This window comes from Mya arenaria, chromosome 17 (assembly GCF_026914265.1).
Source record: "Mya arenaria isolate MELC-2E11 chromosome 17, ASM2691426v1".
Taxonomy (NCBI): Eukaryota; Metazoa; Mollusca; class Bivalvia; order Myida; family Myidae; genus Mya; species Mya arenaria.
In genome coordinates, this window is record NC_069138.1 from 39,258,926 (window position 1) to 39,286,830 (window position 27,905).

Below are 27,905 nucleotides of genomic sequence, written 5' to 3' on the forward strand. Positions count from 1 at the left end.
CCTTTTTTTAGCTCTATGATCATATTGACGTAGATCGGGACGAAAAAGGATGTAAATTTGAATTGAAAGAAACAACCAAATGGAAATGATACTATTAACTATCTAATTTATAACCACTAGGGATTTTCATTTCTGCAGATTGGATAGCGTGCCTGCTAGGTTTTCTCACAGGAGGCGGGACCAGATAATCGGATTTCGCTGTATAAAAGTGTGGCTTGATTAGATAGGCATTGGACTTTACTTCAGTGGGTTCCAGAGATCGGAAATATCAGCTTGATTTCAATTTTGGAATTTAAACAAAAACGTATGTTATCAGAAAATGGTAATGATAGCCATCAGTTATTATCAAATTAACATTAATATTTGATCAACAGTGTGTGAATGGCACTGGTAGCAGAATGAAGAATTCCACGGACGTTTTAGATTATAATCAGACAGAGAGCATAGACGAATTGAACGACCGATATGCGAGAGCATTGCTTCCGCTTACAATAGCGTTTGGCTTCTTTGTCGTTTTTGGATTCTTTGGAAACCTTATAATTTTACTCGTTTTCTCTTTGAGTCGGGATTACAAGCGGAATAACTTCAAAGTGTTCGTCCTGACCCTAGCTGTGATAGACATGGTGATATGTGTAACTTTGATACCGGCTGAGATGGTGAAACAGAGGAAATACTTCGAATTTGGGGATGTGGTCACATGCAAGGTAAAATGCTTTTTCAACGTGTTTGGGGCTACTTCCTCGTGTCTCGCCCTCTTGGTCATCTCAATAGATAGGTTTAGAAAGGTAGTAAAGCCATTCAAGAAACAAATGTCACCAGCGATTGCAGTACGAATTTTGGGAGTGGTTGCTTGTGTATTCCCTATACTTTTAGCTATACCCGGAACTATTATGTGTGGAATAAAAACAACAAACATGACAAATATACATGGAGGAAACACCACCATTCATCTATGTGAAACGGAAGAAAAGTTCAAGAAATCCATATGGAGAACAGTCTACAAATTCATACTCCTTGTTTTACTGATCGGAATTTCTGTAACGTATATAGTATTGTATACATTTGTGATGAAAGAAGCTGCGAAACAAATAAAAGCTATATCCATGCAGCGCAATAATTCATCGTATGAAACTGTGTTAAGTTCCGGGATTTATAATCAAAATACAGTTGTTCACGAAACACCAGAGGCAGGTCATAAATACATGGGGACAAATGAACACGGAGGAAGTAACGTCTCAATACCCAATCAAATTAAAAACGGATCACTCTCAAATGGATCACTTCAGAATTGGGTTTCAAACCACAGAAAGAGCATTAAACAGAGTATCAGAATAAGTGGTCGAGCACAGAGAACCAAACAATTTCCCACAAAGACCTTTATTTGGTTTATATTGACTATTGTGTTTATTGTTACGTATGTTACGCATAATTTAATGACTTTGAAAGTTGAAAAGATTGTCAGTATGTCACCAAGTGAATTCACGCTGTTTTCGTTTTTCTTTCGTATATATTTCTTAAATCATGCTATTAATCCAGTTGTGTATGCTATATTTGTCAAAAGGTTTAGGACCTCTTGCAGAAATATGCTTCCTATTTTGTTATCAAAACTGAGACAATGTTGTATAAGATAGCATGTTTTTATTATAATTGTGTGTTTTTTTTATTCTGTGATTTAAAACCTGTCAAACAACATTATGGTCGGAGCCATTTCCCTACCTGATTTGACTGTCGAGTCGCTGCGATAAATTAGGTTTTGACGATATAAAGTATTAAATACTTTTCTTGCATTCTTTGATAGAAGCCAAAATACAAGAATTGCGAGAAATGCATGAAATTAATCGCTCTGAAACGTCAACATATAATAGTTGCCGTTCTGTTTTGGTGGAACAATTATATTTTAACTGGATTATGAAATAAAATAGCGCTTTTTGAACTGACTATAATTTTAGCACAATAAGTCTTTTCTATATTTTGTAGTATCAACGTGTAACAGTATTATTGCAAATAAAATGAAAATCAAACTATATTATTCGATGAGTATAATCGCACATTTACAAAGGATATCTGCCGTGTACTTTTACCGATATCAATCGAGTGTGACTGGAGGAAAACCAAATCATTTCCCTTGGTCATTTCGTTTCTTTTTCCGCTAATGTTACACTATTAGAGCTTCAATAAACACGATACAAATGCAACATATTCAGATATTTTTTTTTCCTTTTTTTAAACTTGTTTTGAAAGTATGTTTTGGATATTTTGACATATCGTTTACAGCTTTAAATACGCATTCACACAATCGCAAGAAGAAGAACAATACACTGATAAATATATTGTTATCTTTCATGAGACGTAAGTTTGCTTACGCTTTATATTAACACCCCGAACTATGTATCAATGCTGAAAACAGTTTAATTCAAAGTTATTTTATTTTACATGTTCTTTTATTGAAAGCCTTGAGGACACTGTTATGAACCTCATTTGCATAGACGGGTTTAGAGTACTGAACATCAACTGATAGGTAGGACAAGCTGGCGATACTCGATGGTTTTAATTTACGAAACTTGAAGCTATTAATATTGTACGAGTCATTAATTTACATGTGTTTAGAGCAGCTTTTATTGTTGTTAAAATTGTGTATGATTACTTAAAATTTTAACTAAGTTGCAGTAATTAAAAAAATCCATCTTAATGCTGTATGCAGGACTTTTATTCTAAAAACGTCGTGTCACAAAATCTATGAATCTCTCAAACCTTTCAAGAATACGATTTGGCGCTCAAAGTGTGAAACGAGATACTGAGGCATTTGAAGATAAACATCTGGGGTAAATGAATTAGACCCTCATTTTTGTATCTGGCGATAAAGAAATCCAATTCATGTGAAAGATAAATCAGTCATCATGTTACTGCCGCCATAGTTCGTCTGAGTTAAATTGGTGCTTATATCTGCCTACGTTTGTTTAGTTTGAAAATGAATATCGATGACTTGTGGGCCTATCAATGAGACTAAACAAAATCAAAGGTTATTTATATCTGGATAAAGAAAAAATGTCTCATTAATATGTCGTATTTTTACCAAGTACATAAATTAATTTATATTTTCGTGCTCGTGGATTGAAATATCTGAGAAAACTTAATCCTTTGACATATTTTCGGATGTTTCAAATTGATAATTGATCTTAAAAAACAACTTTTGTAAAGGCACATTCAATCGAAATACGTATTGCAGTATATCTTAACGTAGTAACATGAACAATCACTGCACACTCAAAAGATATTTTTTCACAACATTGCACGTTTACAGAAAATCCAGGTGCGAATATTTTTTACAGATTGAATAATGAAACACATGGCGTCAACACATACCATCATGTACATAAGTGACCATTTTGAGTGAGTTTACATGTATTGCGATTTACCTTTAAGTAATAGATATATGGATTACATTCTTTTGGAAGTGATTTCTAGTCGTCCAAACAATCGACAAATCGTTTTTATCGTGCTTGGCTTATCAGTACTGGCAATGAAACTGAGACTGGTATTTTCATACTTTTGATGTTTTTCTTTCGTCGTCTATATAAAACACCATAAACTAATTGATAGAAGTATCGAGTGAATGCAATGACAACTATAGAGACAAGTCGAGTAGTCAATCATTTGAGTTGAAGAATATGTTTGGTTTTCTCACCTAATTCTTCTAATTATATTAACACGACACATCGTGTGTTTCAATTTTAAACATTCCGTCAGTAAGAAACCTCGGGAAAAGTCAATTAAATCAGTTGCAGGGAGGTGGATGGACCGCAATTCATAACGTTCAAAATGATAGTTACTAAAGAGTTTGGTTAATCTTTGGCTTCTGCAATTTCCTTTTTTATGCAATTAGGGTATTGAAAGTTTTATCGATAATGATAAGTATTGTAAAAAATCATATATTTGATTATAGTGTAGTTTCACTCTTTTCCAACATCATTTATTATCCTTGCTTTTACAACTATTGTATTAAAACAGTCAATTCCATACTTCTTGTTCGAATCCGTCTAAATATATCTAATATCTAAAATTCTATGATATCGGATCAATCCCAAAATAATAATTCCAAAGCGGAATATGGCCGGAAATAAATATTACATTAGCTCATATATTGCTTTGATTTATAATGCAAATAGCAATAAAATGATGTCTTATAAGTGTTAATCATCGTCTATCATGATATTACATCAATCTCTTACACATAATAATGCGAAATACAGCTGCTGGGTGTAAGACTTTTATACGCAATGTGCTCCCCTATAGCCACACTCATTGAGTATGGCTTCAAACAAAAGAAAAAGTGACAAGATCGTTAAAGGCATCAAATGTGTTTTATATTAAGGAACAAATACAGATTTAAAGAAGTCAAACTGTCAGATAGCAAAATTATTTACTGGTTATGAATATTTATTATAATAATGTTAGTTTATCTTATTTTTGGTCAACTCAATTTCACTTGAATTACAATTATTCATCAAATGCAATTTAACTTATTAAATATTTAATTGTCCTTTTCGATTCGTTTTACCTGTCTAAGTGTTGCTGTTTTGTAACTTTGAGGAGTCGGCTCTGTTGCTCTGGCCGGAATCATTCGTCGACAGGTAATCTCTGTATTCGGACGTTGAGTAACTTTATTTTTTCATAATATTCCTTTACTTATTCTGCATTTGTCTACAAGTTAAAGTTTTCCCTAGTTGATAAATGTTGGGACAATGTAAAGTTGAGTTTTCAGGCACAAGTTTAATCCCTCGGTGAACTCATGTTCATGACTGTTCGAAGGCCGCATAAGCCCTGAATATACGGATAATTATATGTAGGATGTAGGTCAGTCTGTGTAAAAGATAAAACGCATTATTGATGAATTGGTTATTTACAATGCCACTTACAGACGGGCAGGTCACATAATAATTATCATCCGATAGCAATATATGAATATGTACATATCATCTTTGTGCGTTTGTTAACATACTACATTTTGTTTGTGTGCTAGGTTCGACGTATTTTTTTTCCATTAAAGTAATAGTCGTAGATATGTAATATAAAAATAGGTTTGCATCTAATACAAACTTGTGATAACAGACCCACTGTTTAAATTACAGCAAGAACAACTAGTATTTTCCTGCCTTTGTTATAGTGATGAATAAATGCAAGGTTGATTTCATTTAAAGTGATTAAGTACTCGTCACAATGAAGAGTTGGACCTGACTCGTAAATTATTATTGCAGTGAACTCGAGTTCCACTGATGGCGTTCATCCCCATCATTTATCGGAAAAATAATTGTGATGTGTGTGTGGTCTGTTTGGTATTGTTTGTGTCACTCGTTCAATATCGTTAGTGCTTTTATCTGATGTCTTCTAAACGTCATTTGTATTTGTTTTTATTTCTGATGATATTGTCCATGTAGTTACATTGTACTGTTGGAGGACTGAAAATGAGAACTTTTAAAGTCCAATTAGGTTCCGTCCTCGGCAAACCCGAAACGTGTATCATGTTCGAATATGTTGAGGTATGTTTATTGCAGAACAATTTTTAGAAACAAATTAGTTTAAAAGCATTTGCATTGAAATGCAGAAGTGAAACAATAATAGTATGGAATCAAAATGCTTGACGTTTTTCGAAAACAACGTGTTTGTGGCTTTGAGATAATTGCTATTTTTTCTTCAAAAATACTTTGTTTGGATTGTCTGCTGTTATTTGGCATACATAAACACGCATATTCGTTCGTACCAGCTTTGTAATACTTGTACATTTTTTGTCGTATTAAAATCAAAAACTAAATTTTGGAAGTGCTCTGCCTTTTATGCTTTGATTTGTTTGTCACGTACGTGGTTTATATATACCAGTACCATTTATATGTGCGTTTACCTTGTGGGCGCTTGGATATTGATATGTATCCATAATTCTATCGTATACTCGACATTATTTTAGCAATAATTCATTATGATTTTCTGCTCAAGTTCACTTCGACGGAAATATCATATAAACTGCTAGAGAATGATTCTAGTTATTAAGCAATCAATCAACATAAATGTGCGTGATGCAATATGAGCAAACAAGCTTTGCAGACAAATAGCTATTATCTGCCAATATCCAATTATCCATTACATTCATTATTAAAATATATGGGTTAAAATGAGAAACTTTAACTATCGTGCAACCTTTGGAACTACCATATTACGTAATGTCGAAGATCAATACCAATTCATTTGCATCTGTCACTTTCCAAATGAGAAATAAATGTATTTATTTTGGAATCGTATCAGTATTGTGACTGAGCAAAATGATCGAATTCTCTGTGAAATAGATATTTTTCAATATGTACGGTTACTCCACAGAGTAGCCGACGTCATAGGTAGATTGAATTTAAGTTGGATCTAACCCAGGTCAAGTTAAGGTCACAAGTTGTTTATCGCTCTTCTGTATTTCTATTGGCTTTTGAGTATTTGCTATACAATCAAGACTCTATTGCGAATAGGTGTGTTTAAGATTTACAAGGTTGTTTTAACTGATTTTTTAAAAGAAAAAAAAATGATACATATACATTTTTAGCTCTATTTATATTGTAAAAATTAACTTTAATTGCTCAAAATTCAATAGCTGTTTGTAACGTTTGATACTACCCATACTCTGTATTCGTTCAGTGGTTATTCTGCAGATTGCACGTGGTCACCGGTATATAATTAATGTAATTTATTGGTTATACATTGTATTTGGTATAAGAAAACCATGTCTTAAACCGAGTGACAACGTAAACAGATACAAACTAGTCGCGGTTATGCTAGTGCCGTGATAGTTTGATCTGAGTCAAAAAGATGCGTTTTGTAATTCGGGTACTTTAATACTTTAGGTGCCGCAGCATTATTTGACACCTTTGAACACATAGTCTCGGCTTCTGTAAGAAAAATGTCATATATGTTAGTTAGATTGATTTTGCCCAATTGTTAGTTAAAATAGTTACACATTACTAGTTATTTTTCAATGCCTTAACGGTGAACTTCAATTAAACGGCATAACAATAGCATGAATGATTTCAATGAATCGAGTAATGGACTCATGCATTTTTCTTGTCCTGCTCAGTATTCGTCGCAAAAGAACTCGAGATGTGTTAAATTATAGGCGAGAAATGGAGTAAAAATCATTATTATTATTATTTCTATTATTATTAAATTATTAATTATTATTATTATTATTATTATTATTATTATTATTATTATTATTATAATCATTGTTGTTTAAACAAATAAAATGAAAATATATATTTAGCCGAACTTAGCGGGCGCCACTTTGGCACCAAATCCAGAATTCGCTCCGAAATAGACCCGTCGGGCCTATCCTCGGCCCAAATCATTTCCGCTCCCCCAAACAGGCAGACCAAGTTACAAAATAATTAAAGTTTAACAATCCTATCCAAGATATTCACCTTTCAATGTTGAAAAAAAACTTTTGTTAACCATTTGATCATAAACAGAACTCAAGATTATTATTAGTAAATGGTTTCAAATATGGTGTCCAGTTTATACTTGAGAGCGAAAATATTTGACGCAGAAAATCTAAGATCTGTCAATGCAAACCCATTAACCGTTTTAGACTTAATACTAAAAAAAAGGAATTCAAGCAGGCAGAATGGCAGGGCTCTTTCTTTATTGAACATTCGTTTTAAGGGGTTAAGACACCAGATGAAACATTTAAAATAAAAAATGAAATTGTCGAACATTTACATGAAAAACGTCGGCATATTTATCTGTACTCTACTCATAAACAGATATTTTTTTTAATCTGGGAAACCATTGTGTGCTATTTTTAAAAGGGGAAACACAGATGAGACAGCAACATGATGTATTCGTTTAATACTCTAATCATGTAAAATGATGTATTATCAGCCTTTTTCTAGCTCACATTGAGAATTCAAATTTTGTTTTGTGAAAATGATGTATTTGACGAATTTGTGACCATCTGGTGTCTAGCCCCTTTATGACCTTCAAATATCGCCTTAAGGTATGGTCCCTAAAGCAAATGGTATCTCGTTGTTGTTTTTTTCTGTCTCTTCTGTCTCGGAATATGTGTTTACGTTAAGGTATTATATATAAGCATTTTATCAATTACACATCATGTATGGTCGTTTTCATGACATTGATTATGTTTCCTCTTTCTAAACTACACATGTACTGTATATTTCCAGTGCAAACTCCAGCTAAAGCGTCTGCTTGTATAATTCTCATAACTCACATAAAACAATGAGATCAACTTTAAAATTATACCTTCAATATGAGCGATCTTTATGTTGGCGATTCAACATATGAGTACGGCAAACAAAACGTTGATAAATATGAAAATTAAACGTCAAAAAACAAACACAAACATATTGTCATCGCATTGGTAAAAAATAGATTCTATCATTGTATCTTGAAAAGTTTAATCGTGATGAATATTACTATTAATATATTACTACTATAACTATTTACCTTGTCTACTTATTTGATTGATTACCCTTCACCGTATCGTTAATAGTACTCGAGAACGTATTTATAAGGTGAAAAAATCGATCACATATCCCAATGACGCAATAATAACAAAGTATCAATTTTAACAACAATAAACATTTTAAAACATTTTATTCACAACAAGCACGTTTTGATACATTGAGTTTCAATAATACATGAACAGCATCCATATTTGACGAGGCGAAACACACTTGAGAACACGGAAAGCCATTAAGCAATATTAGTTAGAGAGATCAATATGCTTGATATGAAAAGAAATGTGGATGATTGTTCACAAAGCATCTATGGAAAAGTGCTTTCAGAGCGCAGTCGTGTGATTAAAATGTAATGTTGTAGTTTAAAATGACGACTGAAACATATCCGCTTTGGAATCAAGGTATTTTAAATTGCTGTACAATAGCTTATTGCTTTAATCAATAAGTGTTTCTCAACCATTAAGGCTTATATGTTTCACCTTTTGCTCTAAGAAAAGAGTGAGGTTGAAATCTCGTGAATATATGTCACTTTGTCAGTGACAGTTGCAAGATTGAAGCCCCAATGTTCGTTTACTATGGTAGCTCCATATTTCTGTAATCGGTGTTCTCTGTCATGTGACTTTGTATGTATTTGATTGTACGTTTCCTGGGAGTTCATCAGTGTGCCTTTAAATGTTCGAGATGTATTACAACGCTCAGGTTTTAATGATGTTTGGTTATTCCCCGAATCAGTGAATATGTCTGCATTTGTACCTCTGCTTAGAAATAGATTACGAGATATTTATATCTCAGAATGGAGAGTGGGTATGGATAGTTGTAGTTCATTAGATATATATATATATAAAGAATTTAAATGTAATTACCAAGTTTCTAATTATATTTCTTTATTAGACAATATCAAATACAGACAAGTGCTTGCACAATTACGGCTATCTTCCCGTAGGTTAAATATTGAAGTTGGCCGACATAACGGTATTGCAAGACATGATAGAAAATGTACCTATTGCAACTTAAACGATATAGAAGACGAGTACTTTCGTTTTAAGATGTCCACTATATGCTGATATTCGTAAAAGGTATTTGCCAAATTACTATTCAAGATATCCTAGTATGGGATTTATTACTTTACTGCAAACAGATGATAAACCTCTTCTGGTTAAACTAGCTATTTATTGTTTAAAAGCTTTCAAAGAAAGAAATGATTATGTTTGAATACATATATGTTTTTTCTAGAAATATTCATATCCTTGTACTGGATGTTATTCCATGTGTTTTGTATATGTCTTAAGATTAGTTGTATTTGTACTGTTATCTTTGCGCTTATAACTATTTAACACAGTGATCAAACCACTGTATTCTTTTAAAGTACCATTGCCTAACATTTGCCTAAACGTTCCTCTATGGAGAGTAGGGAGTGAACACTCTCAGAGGTATCTATAGGCGCGATGAAAGCTGTTGTTGTTTTTTTGTTGTTGTTTTTTTTCTCTATCACTATATATAGAGAAATTGAATAATGATTCATGCATTTATTCATCTATTTATTATTTATTTGTATGCGTATTGTGTGTGTTGTGTAATGTGACGATGAGCTGTTTATATGCTTAAGTCAAAATAAATTTTCTGTTCTGTATAAACAAGGGCATTGATAAATATTAGGTGAAAGTAAGACAATGTAACCTATGGGAAAAGACAAATCGCCAACATTTAACCAGAATCCTGTTTAAATGCACAAGGATCAAACAATTATTTTTACAAGAGACATACAACGTAAAAACACAACAAACGCATTGAATAAACGTCAAAATATGTTTATTAGGTAATGTTTGGTTGACTTGACATGGTTAGTTTACTGGGTTTCCGTACTATTCTTTTGTTTAAACGAATTCACACAAATAAGCATATAATACATCGAACTAATTGCGCAATTTTACTTGAATTGTGAATTCTCATAACGGTAGAGATTAAGATCATCCTTTTTTAAATTTTTAAAATGTGATCCGTAAAAGTAACGAAACAGGGGGTTGGCATCGTGTGTCGGGAAATAGTTATCATGGATCGAGCCACTTGCGTTACTCTATTGTTTTAAAACTATATTTATGATAAAATGAAAAACAAGAACTAAATATAATTGTAAAACTTCATCGAACAAAGAAAGCAAGTTTTTTTCTTCATTATATTTACAATGTCATTTTTTCGCTTTCCCAAATCGGCGTGTGTAGCTAGGTAACTACATAGATCATAGGAAATTTACAAAAGGAAATAAAAACACTTTTTGCTGAATGATTTAGCTGTCGTACCGGATACAGCAACAATTATAATAAACAACGAGATAAACCGTTTATAACAAGATAAATGAGTAGTGGTGAAATGTTACCTTCATTTTTAATATTTCACCAGGTTTATCCAGTCATATGTGCTTCTAATCTAAGGCTTGGATACTGCTGCAGATATGGAGATTCTGTGATGATTTACTTTGATATGATAGTTGATAGAAGCAGCAGTCGGTGGCAGATTGTTCAAATAACCAAATTATCTAACAAATATCATATCATTAGTAATAAATGAGGTCCAGTTTACGGCACCAAGCCATATTCGCATAGACAAGGAAACATAACGCAGGTTCGACACAAAATGCAATATTTCGAAGTTGTTTTCCAACATAATAATTCATTACCTTAGTTCAATTTGAATAATTTAAATATATTTTAAAGGGACTCTAACATGGTTTCAACACTTTGATATCAAAGATTCGTGCCGTTTGTGTTTATCAAAGCAAAAAATTATTTTCACAATGAGAAGGCATCATTTTAAACTTAGCAAAATGAAAACCTTTTCTTTCAATAAAAATAACAAACGGTCCACCGTTTTACCATAACGCGTTACTAACGCAATTTAAAAGAAATTTATTCACACTTTATCTCATAAACATATATTGAAATATTAAGTATATGTTTGTTCCTGTTAAATATTTAAAAAAAATGCAAGTTGGTTTTAATCTCCTATTTCCTACACAATACATAATTGGTCCACAACTTATTTCAACCATTCGTATTCAATACATCTTCGGCACCCAAACGTATATAGGTAAATAATACGATGGGGTGCCGAGGATGGTTCAATACAATTATCAATCAAATGAATAGTTAATTTAGTAAGGCATATAGTCGACACGTTAAATAAACTGCACAGTAGGCTAAAGACAATGATTGCTGACACAACAGGTGCTTGGACAATCAATATTAGCTACGACATAAAACATTTATAACTAATAAGATGATAATAGCGTATCAATAAAATGTTACAGATATCCGCGATTGTTCACCACGTCAATCAATTAAACTATAAAACATTAATAACATTTTTTTGCAAGACTGAGACTTATAAAGCTCAAGATATGTGTGGGGGGGGGGAGAATAGGGGCGGGGGGTCTATGATAATAATCTAAGATGTGAAAGATTGTATGCAGACGTTGGCTGCAGATTGAATTAAAATATGAATAAATTTCAGATAACGTATCAGGCAAAACTAAATCATAACCGGGTCTAGTTTATGTCACCACGTTATATTCGCGCAGAAAATGTAATTACTTCAACCCAATAGCGCATATAGATCTTAACATTAAAATATAACTTATACATGCTTATCCAATAATGTCCAAACATTGTAAATGTGAAAAATGATTCATTTTTCTTAGATTAGCTAAATTACAATAGCAAATACAAGGTCACGCACAGAAGTCAAAATTGCAAATATAAACCCTGTTTACAAGGACATGACAAGGACCTAAACGACAATGAACTAAAGACACAAAGGTATATACACCACATACATAAAAACAAACACCAAAAACAGACGATAGACTCATCAACACCTATTAGCATGAATGTGTACATACTTTCAGATTGTCAATTTGATACAATACGAGTCGTTCAAGTTATCCTGTTATAGCAAAGATACTAAGTATACAGTGGGGCAAAATGCGAGTAGTCCCTTCATAATTTAGTATAAGGAGAATGTGACAAACTATTACAATGGGCACAGACATACTTAGTTCAAGCTTCGCACTTAAAGATTGCCTTTCAGCCCCATTAATTAACACAAAAACAACAACAATTAATTGCAAGGAATAGCAGTCGCTGCATAAATTATTAGTAAGTCAAAACATACCGCCATAATGACTTCGTAAATAATAGATATGTATAACACTTAATGAAATAAACGTTTTATTGACAAGCCTTGCATTTATCATTTAACAATTACTGGAATGGAACACTCAACGCTTCACGTTCCTTTTTCTGTTGTAGGTATATATGGATTACACAAAAAGACCAAGTAACCTAAAATATTAAATGATTACAAAGCATCTTGATAATTGGCTGGTATGACATTTTCATTTATTTATAAAAGTCTTATTCATTTACTTTATACGTGTAAATCAAAACCGGCATAGCACATAGCTTAGGCCAGATCAGGAATGGTGAAATTATTTGTTTTGATATATTATATACCTTTTTGATGTCTGATCATCTAAAGAGAAAACCGGATGAAACTGTGGTAAAACAAAACCTCATAGTTAAAAAATCAATTAAACAGCAGGAACCTAGGCTGTTCGGTAAAGTAAATGTTCCATGTCGATCTATTAAATACGCAGAATGTATCCGTTGTTTTTCTTTACATTTTTCTAATTCGGAATCGATTCAAAGAAAACAGTTCAGTCCTGAAAATTCTGAATACGTTACATTGGTCATGTTGTCATTCTTCACACTTGCGCCACATTTGGTTCGATTAAATATATAATAAAATACAGATAACAAATTAAATGTGGCACTTTGATTTACCAAATCAAAACGTTGGATCATTTCGGGTTCTTGGTGGATATGACAGGCAGAATAGCCATTGATAAACAAACAGAACTTAATACCTCCGTCGAAAAAATATTGTCGTTGAGGTATGATCTCTATCATATCCAGAGGCATTTAACAATTTGGAACTGACATTTCCTACAAGAATTGATATAATGTTTTCTGCGTTTATTTCATCGAACCTTAATTAGTGAAGAGGGTTAAAGTCTTCGAAGAAGCAGGTGTATTTCACATCAATAATATCTGAGATGTAAGCTTGTTTATGACGAAATGGATTTATTTTCATTTATTTATTCAAGATGATACCTTAAAAAAAATAATCATGAGCTCATCATACGTTTATTTTGCTGCATTAATGAGAGGATAAATAGGTATAATTTCTTAATGAATCCAGCAAAAAAACGTTTCAGGTATTTGCAAGTACAGCTTAGACCTTATTTTATGAACGGTAGGTCTATGAATTCTTGTTTTTAAACAGCACTTAATTAGTATAGGTAGTGATAACATGCATTCAATGTTAAGCAGCACTGAATAACGATGTTAAAGATTATTAATTTGGATCCTCCAAAATGGCTTTAACTTTTTTCCCGGAAAATTGACGGACTGTTAATAATTAATATCCACCAGGCGGTATGTTGAGATAAAAAGCATGTTTCAAATAAAGGTATAGAGGATATTTGTTTATTTCAGTGTAAGATCGTATTATATTTCACGAGTGTCATAGAAAAACATATGATCACGAGTGAAAATAAATACGATCTTAAACTGAAAAAAAAAAAAAAATTGTTTCGTTTATGCTTATTTTCGGAGTATTATTATTATTATTATTTTTATTTATTACCCCCTTTTTGAAAAGGGTGTTATTTAGGCCGCTTCCCGTGGGGCGCCCCTCATGCAAAATTATAGCTGTCAACTTTTCTATTTTCGGTTTTTTGAGAAAAAGTTATCTGCTATTTATTCTTATAGTTTATTGTTCGCTCGTTTTTTAGTGCAAAGCTTTTATGAACAGTAATCAAATATGTCCCAACAAATAACGAAATCACTTTGATTTTAAGCGGGGCATGAATACATAACCAAATTACTACGCCGTCATTTTATGGATGACAATTTGGAAGGTCAAATGTTTTAGCAAAACAAATGCGGATATTCATTGGATTTTAAACACTTTTTTAATTTAGACTGTTTTTCATGAAACATGGACAGTCAGTCATCTTACTGTCATAGACCAGTCTGTTTCGCTTGAAAATTTTCGAACATTCGATCAGCTTTAAGATGCAGAAAACGTTTGAAGAACGGGATAACTGGTAATAAACGTTAAGATGTTAATTTCCAAATATTTATTAATTTAAATTTATTAAACATTTCTTTAACTTGTAAACGATTTTTTGCAAACATTTTCTAGTTCAAAGTGAAATGTTCTGTTTTGAGAAAGGATTTTAAGAGTAGTTCTTAAAGTTGATATTTTCACTCCTTATTTTGCAGTGAAAATATCAAGATGATATCAAATTGATATTTTCAAAGTTGTTATTTCACTGATAAAACCCCATATTTCATCGAAAAGCATGAAAGAAAAACGTATTCTGTTGTGTGTTTTGCTTTAGTAGGTTTTCCACGTTCTACCTATACGAGGAAATTAGAGGCGTTTTATTTCTATATACGACTACATTCAGATGTATGTTTAAACTTTTGGCTGCTGAGCTTGTTTCTGTAGTTTTTCACATTAAAATGGAAATTAATTGCAAAGTGTTTTTATTTCTTATTGAGCACCCAATGATCCATTTTTGCCTTTAAATATATAGAATACAAAGTGCATACTCAATGTCTTTCGCGATTTGTAGTTTAACACCACAAAATAATAAAAGAAAAAAGCAACATTGTTAATGTTAATTTTGTCACCTTTTTAATCGGCGTTTTGAACGGGCTGTCATGATATAAATGTGGAATGTTATATAAAAAACAACAACCTCACACTAAATTCTGATTGCCGTCGTCCTGACACATTTACCATACTAATGTTGGATGACGAAAACCCTCTCATCAATGCTCCGAACATTCATAAACCAACGATCTAGCATTTTTATCGACTTGCAGACTGCAGCAACAAATGCGCAGCTGTATAATGAATTATGTTCTTTGATAACAAAATATCCACCAGAAAAAGTTCATAAAGGTCTTATTAAACTCACAATAATGAGCTTATGAAAGTACCTCGTTACTCTTTTTCACGTGCGTTAATGTTTCCTCTCAGTAGAGTGATGTTGTGTGAATCTACTGACGGATTTATTAGAAACAAGGAGGTGAGATGTAATCCATTTGCTTATACTAACTGACTAGTGTTAATAATTATGATACTTTTGTGTCATATTACAGATATGCAATGCAAAGTATGTCTTTTATAGATCTAGGTTATATTTTGTTTTGTTTTACTTTCGCTACCATTGTTGTCATGTTTTATTTTAACTCCAATGTTATTCTCTTTGTTATCGTTTTAGAGCGAAAATGATATAACTATGCATGTGTTTGTTATTAACTTATATTGATCTAAATGTTACTTTTATATTGGTCTGATTTAAAATTGTTAGATATAGTTACTGCACCCAAAACCCGAGTTCTCTCTTATCAATGAGCTCTTCAGTTTGAGTGTAATATTTCAATGATGTTTATGTTGGTGAAGTAAGTATTTTGTACCGTGTCGTCAAAGACAACGTTCAATAATTAAAATAAGTCTGCGTTGTAATTTAATAGCACAATAGATGCAGCACTGTTAAACACCACCTTATTGCTTAAGTTACGATATGGGAATTTATATCCCAAAAAAGGCAAAGAAAACGCGTGGTTTTTTTTTCGTTGTACAAAGGTATCGTACTGGACATTTCTGTATACTACAAGAAGTAGTGTAAATGTATTTTACACTTGTACCAGTCCGAAAGTTTTAGAGGAAATGTTTGCATAAGGTACACATGTAACCTAAAGAAATACTTAATGATTTAATTTCGTAAGCCTCAACCTTATCTACTTGTGAATTACCCTTGAGTTTAAAACATTGGAGAGAAGAGAACCACTTTCACCGTTTAAGTGGTTTTCTTCTGATACATGGTACACAATGTCACAGTGAAGTTGAGAGAGTTTGTGTCTGATGTGGGGAATGGCAAAACACAAAGAGTTAAATGAACATGGCTTTAAATTTTACGTTTATGAGTAGGAGTTTTACTTAGGAGTTTTGGGTTTGCAAACTACTTCTACAGGTTAGTGTGTGTTTCGTTCATAACAATTATAAACATAACGACAATTATGAGTCATACTCATAGTCAGCCAGCGTTTGTTCTTCTTTGGAGTTACGTCTCCTGGAAAGTATACACTAATTGCTGTAAAACAGTTTAATTTCAGAGGTACAGTGTCAACATTTTCATGATATAATGCACTAGTGCCTATCATATGTTTTGCAATGGTCTGGTTGCAAATTGGAGTAAGTTGGAATAAGTTTCTTTGAAATAATTATACATAATTTATTTAGATGATTATCTAAAAACCTGTCTGATATGTAACATCCTTTGTCAGTGCGGCAAGCGGGGTCATCGATCCTGTGAAAGCTGTATGTATATAAAAAGTTATAGTACATTTTTATTTCAATATAACGTTAAAACAAGCATAAACACATTTGCACTCCATTCTATTGCTTCAAACACATTGATAGCATCGTTTTACATTTAAATATGTTTGTTCAGCAATAAAGATGCACATATACAAACTGCAAATTTGCGATATCATGATAGTGTTACGGTTATCAAAAGAATACCATTTCTTTCAGAAACATTGCCTAAACTTTTTTCAAGATCAATAACCAGGCAAAACAAACAATGAGATTATTTAATTGCGGATTAGTAGGAAATGAAACTATATACTCGGTGTGAATAATAACATTATGTTTTACACTATTAAGTGTGTGTTTTTTTGTGTTTTTTTTGGCGGGGGCACTAGTATAATGTATACGTCGATCCTATTAGTCAAAAATCCACTACACTAGTACAAAAATCAAAGGCAACTCACAGGCACACACAATCCATAGAAATATTAATAACGTTGTTTCATTTAAGTCTGTACACTTTGTCTCATCTCAAGTAATCACACTAAATTAGACAATTTCTATATGGACAGAATGCTTTATTACACTGTGGACATTGTGTGTCTGTGAAAGAAGCGATCCATCGATGACATGATACTTGGTGGCACTAAGCGGACACTGTCAGATCTGTACCCACACAGGCACACGAACAAGGTCGTTTGTCCTTCGAGATCTTTCCTATCACTATGGCCTGAATCAAATGACGATCGAATGTCACGACGACTACTGTATTGTATAATTATTTTTACTTGTAGCCGGGAATTATATCAGCAACGGTCGCGCTTTTTATTAAAATCCCGCATTGGCAGTTTTTGGTCTCGTTTATGACGTCTTCTTATATGTCTAAGAAAAATTAAACTTTAGTGTTTCCTAACAACAATATCCAAACGTCAAACGAATGAACAATTAAGGCAAATAATGCAATACACACACACACATACGCAACCCACATCAGTATTGATATCAATGCTGTATCAAAAGAATTTGCAACTTTTCAACTTGGTTTACCTTCACAAATCAAAAACTATCGCATACAAACGAAAAATATGTCCATCGACGAACGGTCATATAATACGGCAAACAAATAAAAAGTTAATTCCTGTAAGAGGTATTGTAATCGTTCTATACTTGGGAGACACTGACTACCAACCAAGAAACATTTTTACACATTCCGTGCACATGCCAGTGTAGACATTAGATCATTGTGGGCAAGTCTGTTTCTACCTTGTTCACTTTGACTAATCCAAAAGTATTTGCAAACAAACATGCAATTGGTAAATAAGCAAAAGGCCATACAACACGGACTCTAGACAGTATGGGTGCATTGCACCCCCAGAATGATAAAAAAATGCATTTATCGCAATTACATAATGAAACAAAACCGAAAGAATATAATTGAAATTTAGTGCGCTTTTATATTTTGTTTTTTTATTAACTAGCTGTGTAATTAACCTTACTCACAGTTTGTGTGTTATATCATATTTCTTTTTATTTCTACCAAGACATAGACTTTCATTGAATCAAAACGTCCATGAACTGTGTGTAAATATATATACACATATATATACACCAGAAAACCATTGATGCAAAGCAGCACAAGGCGCCTTGTAGTCCCTGCATGATAAAATATATTATAATAGAAACAATCATATTTTTTTTTCAACAAAATAGAGCTCATTTACCCAAATATCCTATTTTTGCGTTCCTGCTGACTTTCTTACCTTATTTTAAACTTAAATAGGAAAAATTGGAAAACGTGTTTAAAAGTGGTACTGATAACATTGTAGTAAGCTCAGTGATCTTTTTTAAAAGATTTTAAAATCAATTTGAAGAATATAATTAAAACATTGCATATTCTAGACTTGCAATAAATAGTTGACTTTTTATTGACCTTGAATTGGCATTGTTACGTTTCCATTTTGTTATCAAAGCAAAGAAAGAAAGCATATCATACAGAAATACTTTGATACACAGTTGGCATAAGTATATAAAAAATATACGGTATTGTTGATTAATACATTATATTAAAATGCTTTCACTGTAGCATGCTTGTTATGCTGGTTTAAACATAATATAGTCGACATTCTCGCGAACTTGTCTAAACCTTACTTTTAAACCGTCAATACATAGTTTTACGGAAGAAATGGCATTTTGTCGGATTCTGATGAACCAAGGCTGAATGACTTTTCTTGGCCTAATCATTTAACGTATTTATTTAAGGCAAGGGAGGTAAATGTAGTATGCAAGTATGTACAGCTATAGCTTAACTGCTGAGACACTTTCATAGACGTAATTGTGTACTTCTCGAACGGATGTGTATGAAACAATGAATGTTACATGTTTAAAGAATAATTTATATATCGTGTACTTCCGGATTATTGACACGCGAATGTAAGGTGGGATTGAATAGAACAAAAGATAGGAAAAATGGGTAAGTAAAATAACAATGATCCGCTAAAATTGATAGGTGCATGCATGCTATGTCGTAATATCAATAATGTTTTGTAATGTCTTAATAATGACACAAGTGCTTTGAAGTATTGTTATTATCTTTTCAATATTTGCGGTAAGTGCTCACCGACGAAAGTAAACTTGACTTTCATCATTCATTTCAAATAAGGCTAACAAAAGTACTACCGTATGTTTTATGTTTCCATTGACACGATTAAATTGCCGTATTTTTTGGCGTTGAAAAGCAGGACTTTAAAATGATTCTTGTTAGGGCATTCATGAACGAGAGAACATTGAATATACTAGAGCGCTATTGCGGAAATTTAATTTCTGTCTCAGGATTTGCGGGTGATATTACTGCGTTGAAGACCGTTGTCACGAACAACGTTCAATAATTATCCTGCGAAATAGGTGAACTGCGTTGTAATTTATGCGCACGGTAGTTTTATAGAACGGTTACGCCCATTTTACTTACAACCGTTCAGAGATGGGAAGCCAAAAAGCAAAAGGAAAGAGAACACTCTAAAAGGCAAATTAAGTATGTTAACCATCGTAGCTGCCTTAACCTTTAATCAACGCCCATCGCCAACCGATATTACTAGAGTTTTGCATGTTTTAAAAAACGCTTCGTGCAAAAAACATTCCCCCAGTTCGTGAAATAAACATATGTCTTTATGATTCATCAATTTATGTCTGAGCGGGTGAGATACAAGTTGAAATATTAAAACTCGTAAATCAAAATTTAGCATTTATTTTAAGGGTCATGCCAAATGCGTATACACGAGGCCTGTTTGGTTAAACTGTAACAGCTGTGCATGCTTAAACTAGTACATGTTAGCTTGTTAGAAATTTTACTAACTATGCATGTTTAAACATGAAAGTGCCATTCGTGAAAGACATAGTTGATCACATTAAAACAACACATTCTTTAGCTGTGTTCTTCGGTCGAATAGTGCATGGTAAAAATGACTTAGTATGTACGTTTCAGTTACCAAAGACGATATTGTGATAGTTATTTCATGTGTGTTGTTTTGTAGCATTACGCCTCTGTTTTGGAGTTCATTGCAATTGGGTTAATGTTTGGGTAACTGTACAGGCCCTGGTTGTGTCCATTGTTTTATCTACTATATTGTGCCCTAGCTTGAAATGGCTCTTTTTGTGAAGCCGTATCTATTGTTAAACACAAGTGTTGGGTTGAACACTTACAGTAATGCTGTCTGTTTTCCTTGACAGTTCCTTAGCGGTATAACCACAATTGTTATCATAAAACTATATTTAAACATTGATTGGGACTGTCATTGCTGTCTTATGAGTCTCTTGACGATTACTTGTTCGGCTTTCACCTTTTCTTATCTTATTCCATTTAACATTATCTCAGTAACTATTTGGCTGTTGTGGTTTACAATTGCCTTATTTGTATATTTTTTTTTATCTTGAATACATACACTTCTTCATGGCTTGTTTAACAATCATGGCATTATTCATATCGCTTACTGGTAGTATACTTAGTATGCGTTGTCCCTGAATAGCTATCTGTCATGTTTGGTTATTTGATCTTACCTAATAAAACATATACTGCTTTATACGGTATTTTGGTCGTTAGATTATAATTAAATGTATGCTTCTTTGTTTTCTTTGTATTTGTATTTTATTAAGATGATTGATTGTGAAGTCTGCTGAAAACTCCCTAACATCATAGTAAATCTGAAGTCTAAAGATCCAATATCAGTAGCTTTATCTACGCCTTGAAAATAATGAAGTTATTTATTTTATTTTTCTCATATTGTTTTGTTTTAATTTACCTTGTGAAAATGAAGAATTGAAGACAGGTAAACGTCCGTTACTTCAAAATCTTACTATCATCTTATTAAATACAAGCGAAATGTCATTGCCCCAGGTTTGTGCAGGAATATTGAAACGTTCTGCAGAGTTTTGTTGTCTCGTGAATATCACTTTAAGCCAATTGTTTTCGATGGTTTTGGTTTCTCAATCAATCTAAATGTGTTTAATTCAAGTGTTGAATAAAGTGTTCCTATCGTTGACGGCGAAACGAATGCTAAAGTATTAGTATTCTTGCATCGGATGTCCGCATGATTAACAGCATATTCACCTAATTCTTTTAAATGCTCATAGTAAGCTATTGTTATTGGTAAGTGTCCGTCGTCAACTTTTTGCATGTGAATAACCACTCTAGCAATTTTGCCCTGAATGCTTTCAATATCTTCAAATTGTGTGTCTCTATGATATATGTTCACTAACTTTCTATTTGTTTGTGTCTTATAAATAGGTATCATAAAACAATATAGAAATTGGCACTTGAATATGTTATTCGGATGTAAAAAAAAGTATTCAGCGCATGTTTATTAGTGCTGCTGTATCGTTATTTTGAATCTCAGGTATAAAATTTAAAATCCTGCCAAGATCGTTTTGTCTTCATACTTTGTTTATTTAAAAGAAGATAAAAGTACCTGTTGAATATAGTTTCCAGTTGTGTCATTTTATATAGCCTGAAATACTGTTGTCAGAGTGTGACATGAATATGTTTAATTAAATGTGGGGTTTTACTTACGATAACAGCATGGTCACAGCCTTTTGTGATTTTACTGAGCTGTCGAATCGGTACTTACCCACTTTTGATCAATAACAAGGTTTGTGAGAGTGAGGTTGTGCACGCAAACTGGTTTAAACCCCTAGTAAATTGACATTTTACTGACCGTTCCAAGGTGGTACCTAACAATCCTTGATAAACATACCTAGTTTTGTATATATAGTATGTATGCACTGTAGTGTTTGTGAAGTTTTGTGCTGTTCTTCCATGTTGCTTGTTTGTGATTTTTTGTTCTTATGTTCTATGTCTTTGGCGTTTACCCAGTGCCATTTAACTGGGTTTATGTTTAAACTTTTTGCTACTGAGCTTGTTTCTGTAGGTTTTAGCATAAATATAGTGCCTCTGTATACTTCATATTTGTATCGCCTTGTATCGGGGTAGATGTCATTTACTTGATTAAATGGGGATTTTTTGTTTGTAACATAAATACAAGAGACGCACATCCGGATCTAAAGAACACGTATTATTTTTACTACACCGTCGGATTAAGTGAAAATACAGAAACAGTATTTCAAATACATCACAATTGAACAATTTAGACAAAATTGAAAAAGAAAATGTTGGTAACTGTTCACGAATTATTTCCATTAACACACACAATCTGGGAATGGTCATTTGCTTGCAGAAAATGTCAGTGTCTCTGAGTATATCCAAACTACTAAAAGATGGATTGGATTATCATAGGTACGTTTTCCACAAACTAAGCTTCTCCAGCCATTTGTCGTGTCCATGTTATATACTATACTTGGTAATTTTCGGCGTAGCTTCGTGTCTTAAGGAAAAAAACCTTTCGTAACTAAACACAACCGATGATATATCATCAATAGTGAAAAAGAAATGTTGTCGTTTTTTAAATTAAACATCTATAGCTCTTCGATTTAAACACAATATTGCATGCATAAACGAAAACAATGAATAGTTTTGCAATATATTATTTACAAACAACATCCAGAAAGCGAAAGGACTAATATTAACGGTTATATATGTGAGCATGTCGTGGCTGTGTTACAAAAATAACTAGTTTTATTAAACAGGTTTTTATTGTCAGATTTAATTGAATGATATTATATATTTTAGACAAAATATCTAAGAATATAAGTTTTTCGTTTATCTTTGAACATTGAACAAACTCAAACAAAATGAATTTAATATTGTTTGAATAACAAAATTTACCTGTTACGACACAGTTGTTTTAAAGGGTATGTGTGCGATGATTGAATAACATTAACAATACTAACATAAATAGTTTGATTCATTTGGTCTTAAGAACGACTCAGCACGCAACATATGCTTTATAGTCAGTGTCGTCTGTGTTTTTAACACAGTTCAAACTAGATTTAGAACGCTTTGAAAATTTTAACCCCCATTAATGTTCACTGACCAATGGAAGGGGGTAACCCATTTCAATTGAATAGTACGGATATATATATTGTTATATTCTACAGGGTAAGATTATGTTGTTGGTATGTAATCTCATATTTTTTCCCTTTTAACGGTGAAACTGATGCCTGATGGATATATCAGTATAATGATCGTGTATGTAAATATGTCCTGTTTATGACTCGTTTTGATTGAATCACTACAATGGCTAGATGATAGGAACTTCCCTCGTAATATGAACGAGTCCATCCAGCCAAAATAAAGTGTCATTCAACACAATGGATTATGATGCATCGGGGGAAATGATCCCCACAGACCTGTCACAAATAACTACTCGTGTCTAAATATTTATAATTCGTACTTGATTTTCTGAACGATAAAATTTGTGTTCATTTTGCATGAACCTGTCGACCCTTCGTGACCTTTGTAGGCGGAGTTTTGCAAGAAAGCAACGCTCTGATTGGGCGATGGTGAATCACCGTGCGTAGAGATCTTACTACAATTTTTTAATCATAAGAATGATACGATGGTATCTGTCAATCTATCATATTAAAGAAGAACATTTTAAAATTGCATAACTTATGATAAAACAACATTAAAATACATGAAATGATCGAAGACTGTCAAAGCGACATGTATTTTTCGAGTAAGAACTATCGTCTAAAAATGTCAATTCGAGAAGACTTGCACATCATTAAATTACAATTTAATGGAAAGCTTTAAAAGGCGACACAACAAAAATAAAATTATGACACATTTTTTACCTTAAGCTGTTAAACTGAACGTAATCCATAAACTCATCGTGACAACATTATTATGCCCACTCACATTGGTCATGCATATGTAATACAGGAGTTAAAACATATCAATGTTTTGTATATATTAAAAGAAGAACTTTACAAACAAAATCATTATTACTACCATATATAGTACAGTAGCTACGAAATGATTGAAAAGATTTTTTTTTTTTTTTTCTACTGCAAATTATTATTTTCATAATGCGGATGATAAAAAGAACGCCTAGCTTAAAGACCAAGGGCGATAAGCGCTCTTACCATTGACATTTTTTTGCGCGTTTTGTTCCTTTTATTTCCTTCTTCTCGAACTCTTTTAGGTCAAAACAATTAAAAAAAGAGTAAACATAAAAAACACACATGTGCTTTCATGCAATATAAACGCTCGGCCGCGATTTTGCAAATTGTCCAAGAATCGCTAGCGCGGTTCATGCATTTGCAAAATTTGCATTTGCGGCCGAGCGTTCATACTGCATGAGCGCACAAGAAATAAGAATTAATCCTTAATTATCCATAAAACATATGCACTTAGTAACGCTAAGCATTCACTGCCATGTATTCCTTAAAACCAATCAATTCATTTGTATGTGGCACTCTTCGAAAGAGGATAGGCTTAACCATAGGTTATTTCAACGCATAGAAATAGAAGTGGATATGGAACATTCCATGAGATATAATGGGGTCGGGCCAAACTTTATTACAACATTAGCAAAAGGTCTCTCCTTTTCAGTCAAACAAGTAATAAAGCTGAAAAGAATTTGGTTTATACGTTCATAATAAATGTTATTGACGCAAATTTGCAAAGAAAACCTATTAAAAGTAATTTATCAATAAAAAGGAACAAAGAACGTTGATAGCAATGCACATATTTACCCATTCAAATTATTTTAAATTCTACTAGAAGTTTAAGCTTGATAGAAATTCAAAAGAAGATGAATTGGAAATACAGATAAGAAAGGAAAGGGGATAAAATTGCATCGCAATAAAAGAATTGATATGCTAGTCTAAATTCAGTTCATTTTTACCCTATCTTATTATGTTTTGCAAATATTGTTGAAATATTTCATTTACTTGCAGGTGATGAAATTAGTGACGAAAAGGTTTTACAACAATTGGCAGCCTGATGTCAGAGCTTTAACAAATGAGGTCAACTGAAATCACGTAGTGCCCCTTACCATAACCCAGTCGTCTTACATGTCTTCGTCGTTATCAGCATCACCGCCTTGTGAACGGGGTAAAAGCATTGTAATTTTTTGTATTAGTAACAAGTGCATGTAGTATGTTTATACTTAACACGTGTGTGAACAAATCAGTGTTTATAAATGAAACTCTCAATAAGCAATAACTTAAAATTGATAAACGAGTAATAACATATATAAAGTTTGTGTCAAACACAATAAAATTCACTTCCTTATTTTAGCTCTATGATCATATTGACGTAGATCGGGACGATAAAGATGTAAATTCGAATTGAGAGAAACAACTCAATGGAAATGATACTATTATCTGTCTATTTTTTTAACCACTCGGAATTTTCATTTCTGCAGTTTGGATAGCGTGTCTGCTAGGTTTTCTCAGAGGAGGCGGGACCAGATAATCGGATTTCGCTGTATAAAAGTGTGGCTTGATTAGATAGGCATTGGACTTTACTTCAGTGGGTTCCAGAGATCGGAAATATCAGCTTGTTTTCAATTGTGGAATTTAAACAAAAACGTATGTTATCAGAAAATGGTTATGGAAGTCATCAGTTATTTTCAAATCAACATTTAGAAAAAGTGTTTGATAAACAGTGTGTGAATAGCATTGGTAGCAAAATGGATAATTCCACGGACGTTTTAGATTATAATCAGACAGAGAGCTTAGACGAATTGAACGACCGTTATGCGAGAGCATTGCTTCCGCTTACAATAACGTTTGGCTTCTTTGCCGTTTTCGGATTCTTTGGAAATCTTTTAATTTTACTCGTTTTCTCTTTGAGTCGGGATTACAAGCGGAATAATTTCAAAGTGTTCGTCCTGACTCTTGCAGTGATAGACATGGTGATATGTATAACTTTGATACCGGCTGAGATGGTAAAACAGAGGAAATACTTCGAGTTTGGGGATGTGGTCACGTGCAAGGTAAAGTGTTTTTTCAACGTGTTTGGGGCAACTTCTTCATGTCTCGCCCTCTTGGTCATCTCAATAGATAGGTTTAGAAAGGTGGTGCAGCCATTCAAGAAACAAATGTCACCAGCGATTGCAGTACGAATTTTGATGGTTGTTGCTTGTGTATTCCCTATACTTTTAGCTATACCCGGAACTATTATGTGTGGTATAAAAACAACAAATATGACGAATATACATGGAGGAAACACCACTATACATCTATGTGAAACGGAGGAAAAGTACGGGAAATCCATATGGAGAACAGTCTACAAATTCTTACTCCTTGTTTTGCTGGTCGGAATTTCTGTAACGTATATAGTATTGTACACATTTGTGATGAAAGAAGCTGCGAAACAATTAAAAGCTATATCCATGCAGCGCAATAATTCATCGTATGAAACGGTGTTAAGTTCCGGGATTTATAATCAAAATACAGTTGTTCACGAAACACCAGAGGCTGGTCGTAAATACATGGGGACAAATGAACACGGAGGAAGTAACGTCTCAATACCCAATCAAATTAAAAACGGATCACTCTCGAATGGATCACTTAAGAATTGGGTTTCAAACCACAGAAAGAGCATTAAACAGAGTATTAGAATAAGTGGTCGATCACAGAGAACCAAACAATTTCCCACAAAGACTTTTATTTGGTTTATATTGACTATTGTGTTTATTGTTACGTATGTTACGCATAATTTAATGACTTTGAAAGTTGAAAAGATTGTCAATATGTCATCAAGTGAATTCACGCTGTTTTCATTTTTCTTTCGTATATACTTCTTAAACCATGTTATTAATCCAGTTGTGTATGCTATATTTGTCAAAAGGTTTAGGAGCTCTTGCAGAAATCTGCTTCCGATTTTGTTTTCAAAACTAAGACAATGTTGTATAAGATAGCATGTTTTTATTATAATTGTGTATTTTTTATTCTGTGATATAAAAGCCTGTCAAACAACATAATGATTATGGTCGGAGCCATTTCCTTAACTGATTCGACTGTCGAGTCGCTGCGATAAATGAGGTTTTGACGATATAAAGTATTAAATATTTTTCTGGCATTTTTTGATAGAAGCCAAAATACAAGAATTGCGAGAAATGCATGAAATTAATCGCTCTGAAACGTCAACATGTAATAGTTGCCGTTCTGTTTTTGAAATAAAATTGCCTTTTTGAACTGACTATAATTTTAGAATAATAAGTCTTTTCTATATTTTGTAGTATCAGAGTGGAACGGTATTATTGCAAATAAAATGAAAACCAAACTATATTATTCGATGAGTATAATCGCAAATGTACAAAGGATATCTGGTGTGTACTTTTACCGGTTTTATCGAGTGTGACTGGAAGAAAACCAAATAACAAGGGGAGTTTCAATATATTCCTTTCAAAAGTTATTTATATCTGGATAAAGAAGTATGTTAAACATATGTTGGACAGTAGTAATAACAATCAAATCTGTAGCCGAAAAGTCCTTGCTTAGTTTGTTATGCGACGTATTTTCATGGCCGAAACCAGGCACATGTGTCTATTG

The 27,905-nt window shown here is 32.8% G+C and overlaps 2 protein-coding genes across 3 annotated transcripts; both read left to right on the plus strand.

Moving 5' to 3' along the window:
• Positions 1-398: 398 nt before the first annotated feature.
• On the plus strand, positions 399-2,019 carry LOC128223473 (cholecystokinin receptor type A-like). The gene has a single exon (XM_052932752.1). It carries the CDS (start codon positions 399-401, stop codon positions 1,629-1,631), a length of 1,233 nt encoding a protein of 410 aa, XP_052788712.1. The 3' UTR covers positions 1,632-2,019.
• A 14,476-nt stretch (positions 2,020-16,495) lies between these two features.
• Positions 16,496-27,718, plus strand: LOC128224555 (alpha-2A adrenergic receptor-like). 2 transcript variants are annotated; one of them, XM_052934435.1, is made up of 3 exons: positions 16,496-16,614; positions 25,302-25,458; positions 25,772-27,718. In XM_052934435.1, exon 3 carries the CDS (start codon positions 25,940-25,942, stop codon positions 27,269-27,271), a length of 1,332 nt encoding a protein of 443 aa, XP_052790395.1. In that variant the 5' UTR covers positions 16,496-16,614; positions 25,302-25,458; positions 25,772-25,939; the 3' UTR covers positions 27,272-27,718. The 2 variants fall into 2 exon arrangements, with proteins under 2 accessions (XP_052790395.1, XP_052790396.1); XM_052934436.1 differs by lacking the exon at positions 16,496-16,614 and adding an exon at positions 19,287-19,422.
• The last annotated feature ends 187 nt before the right edge of the window (positions 27,719-27,905 follow it).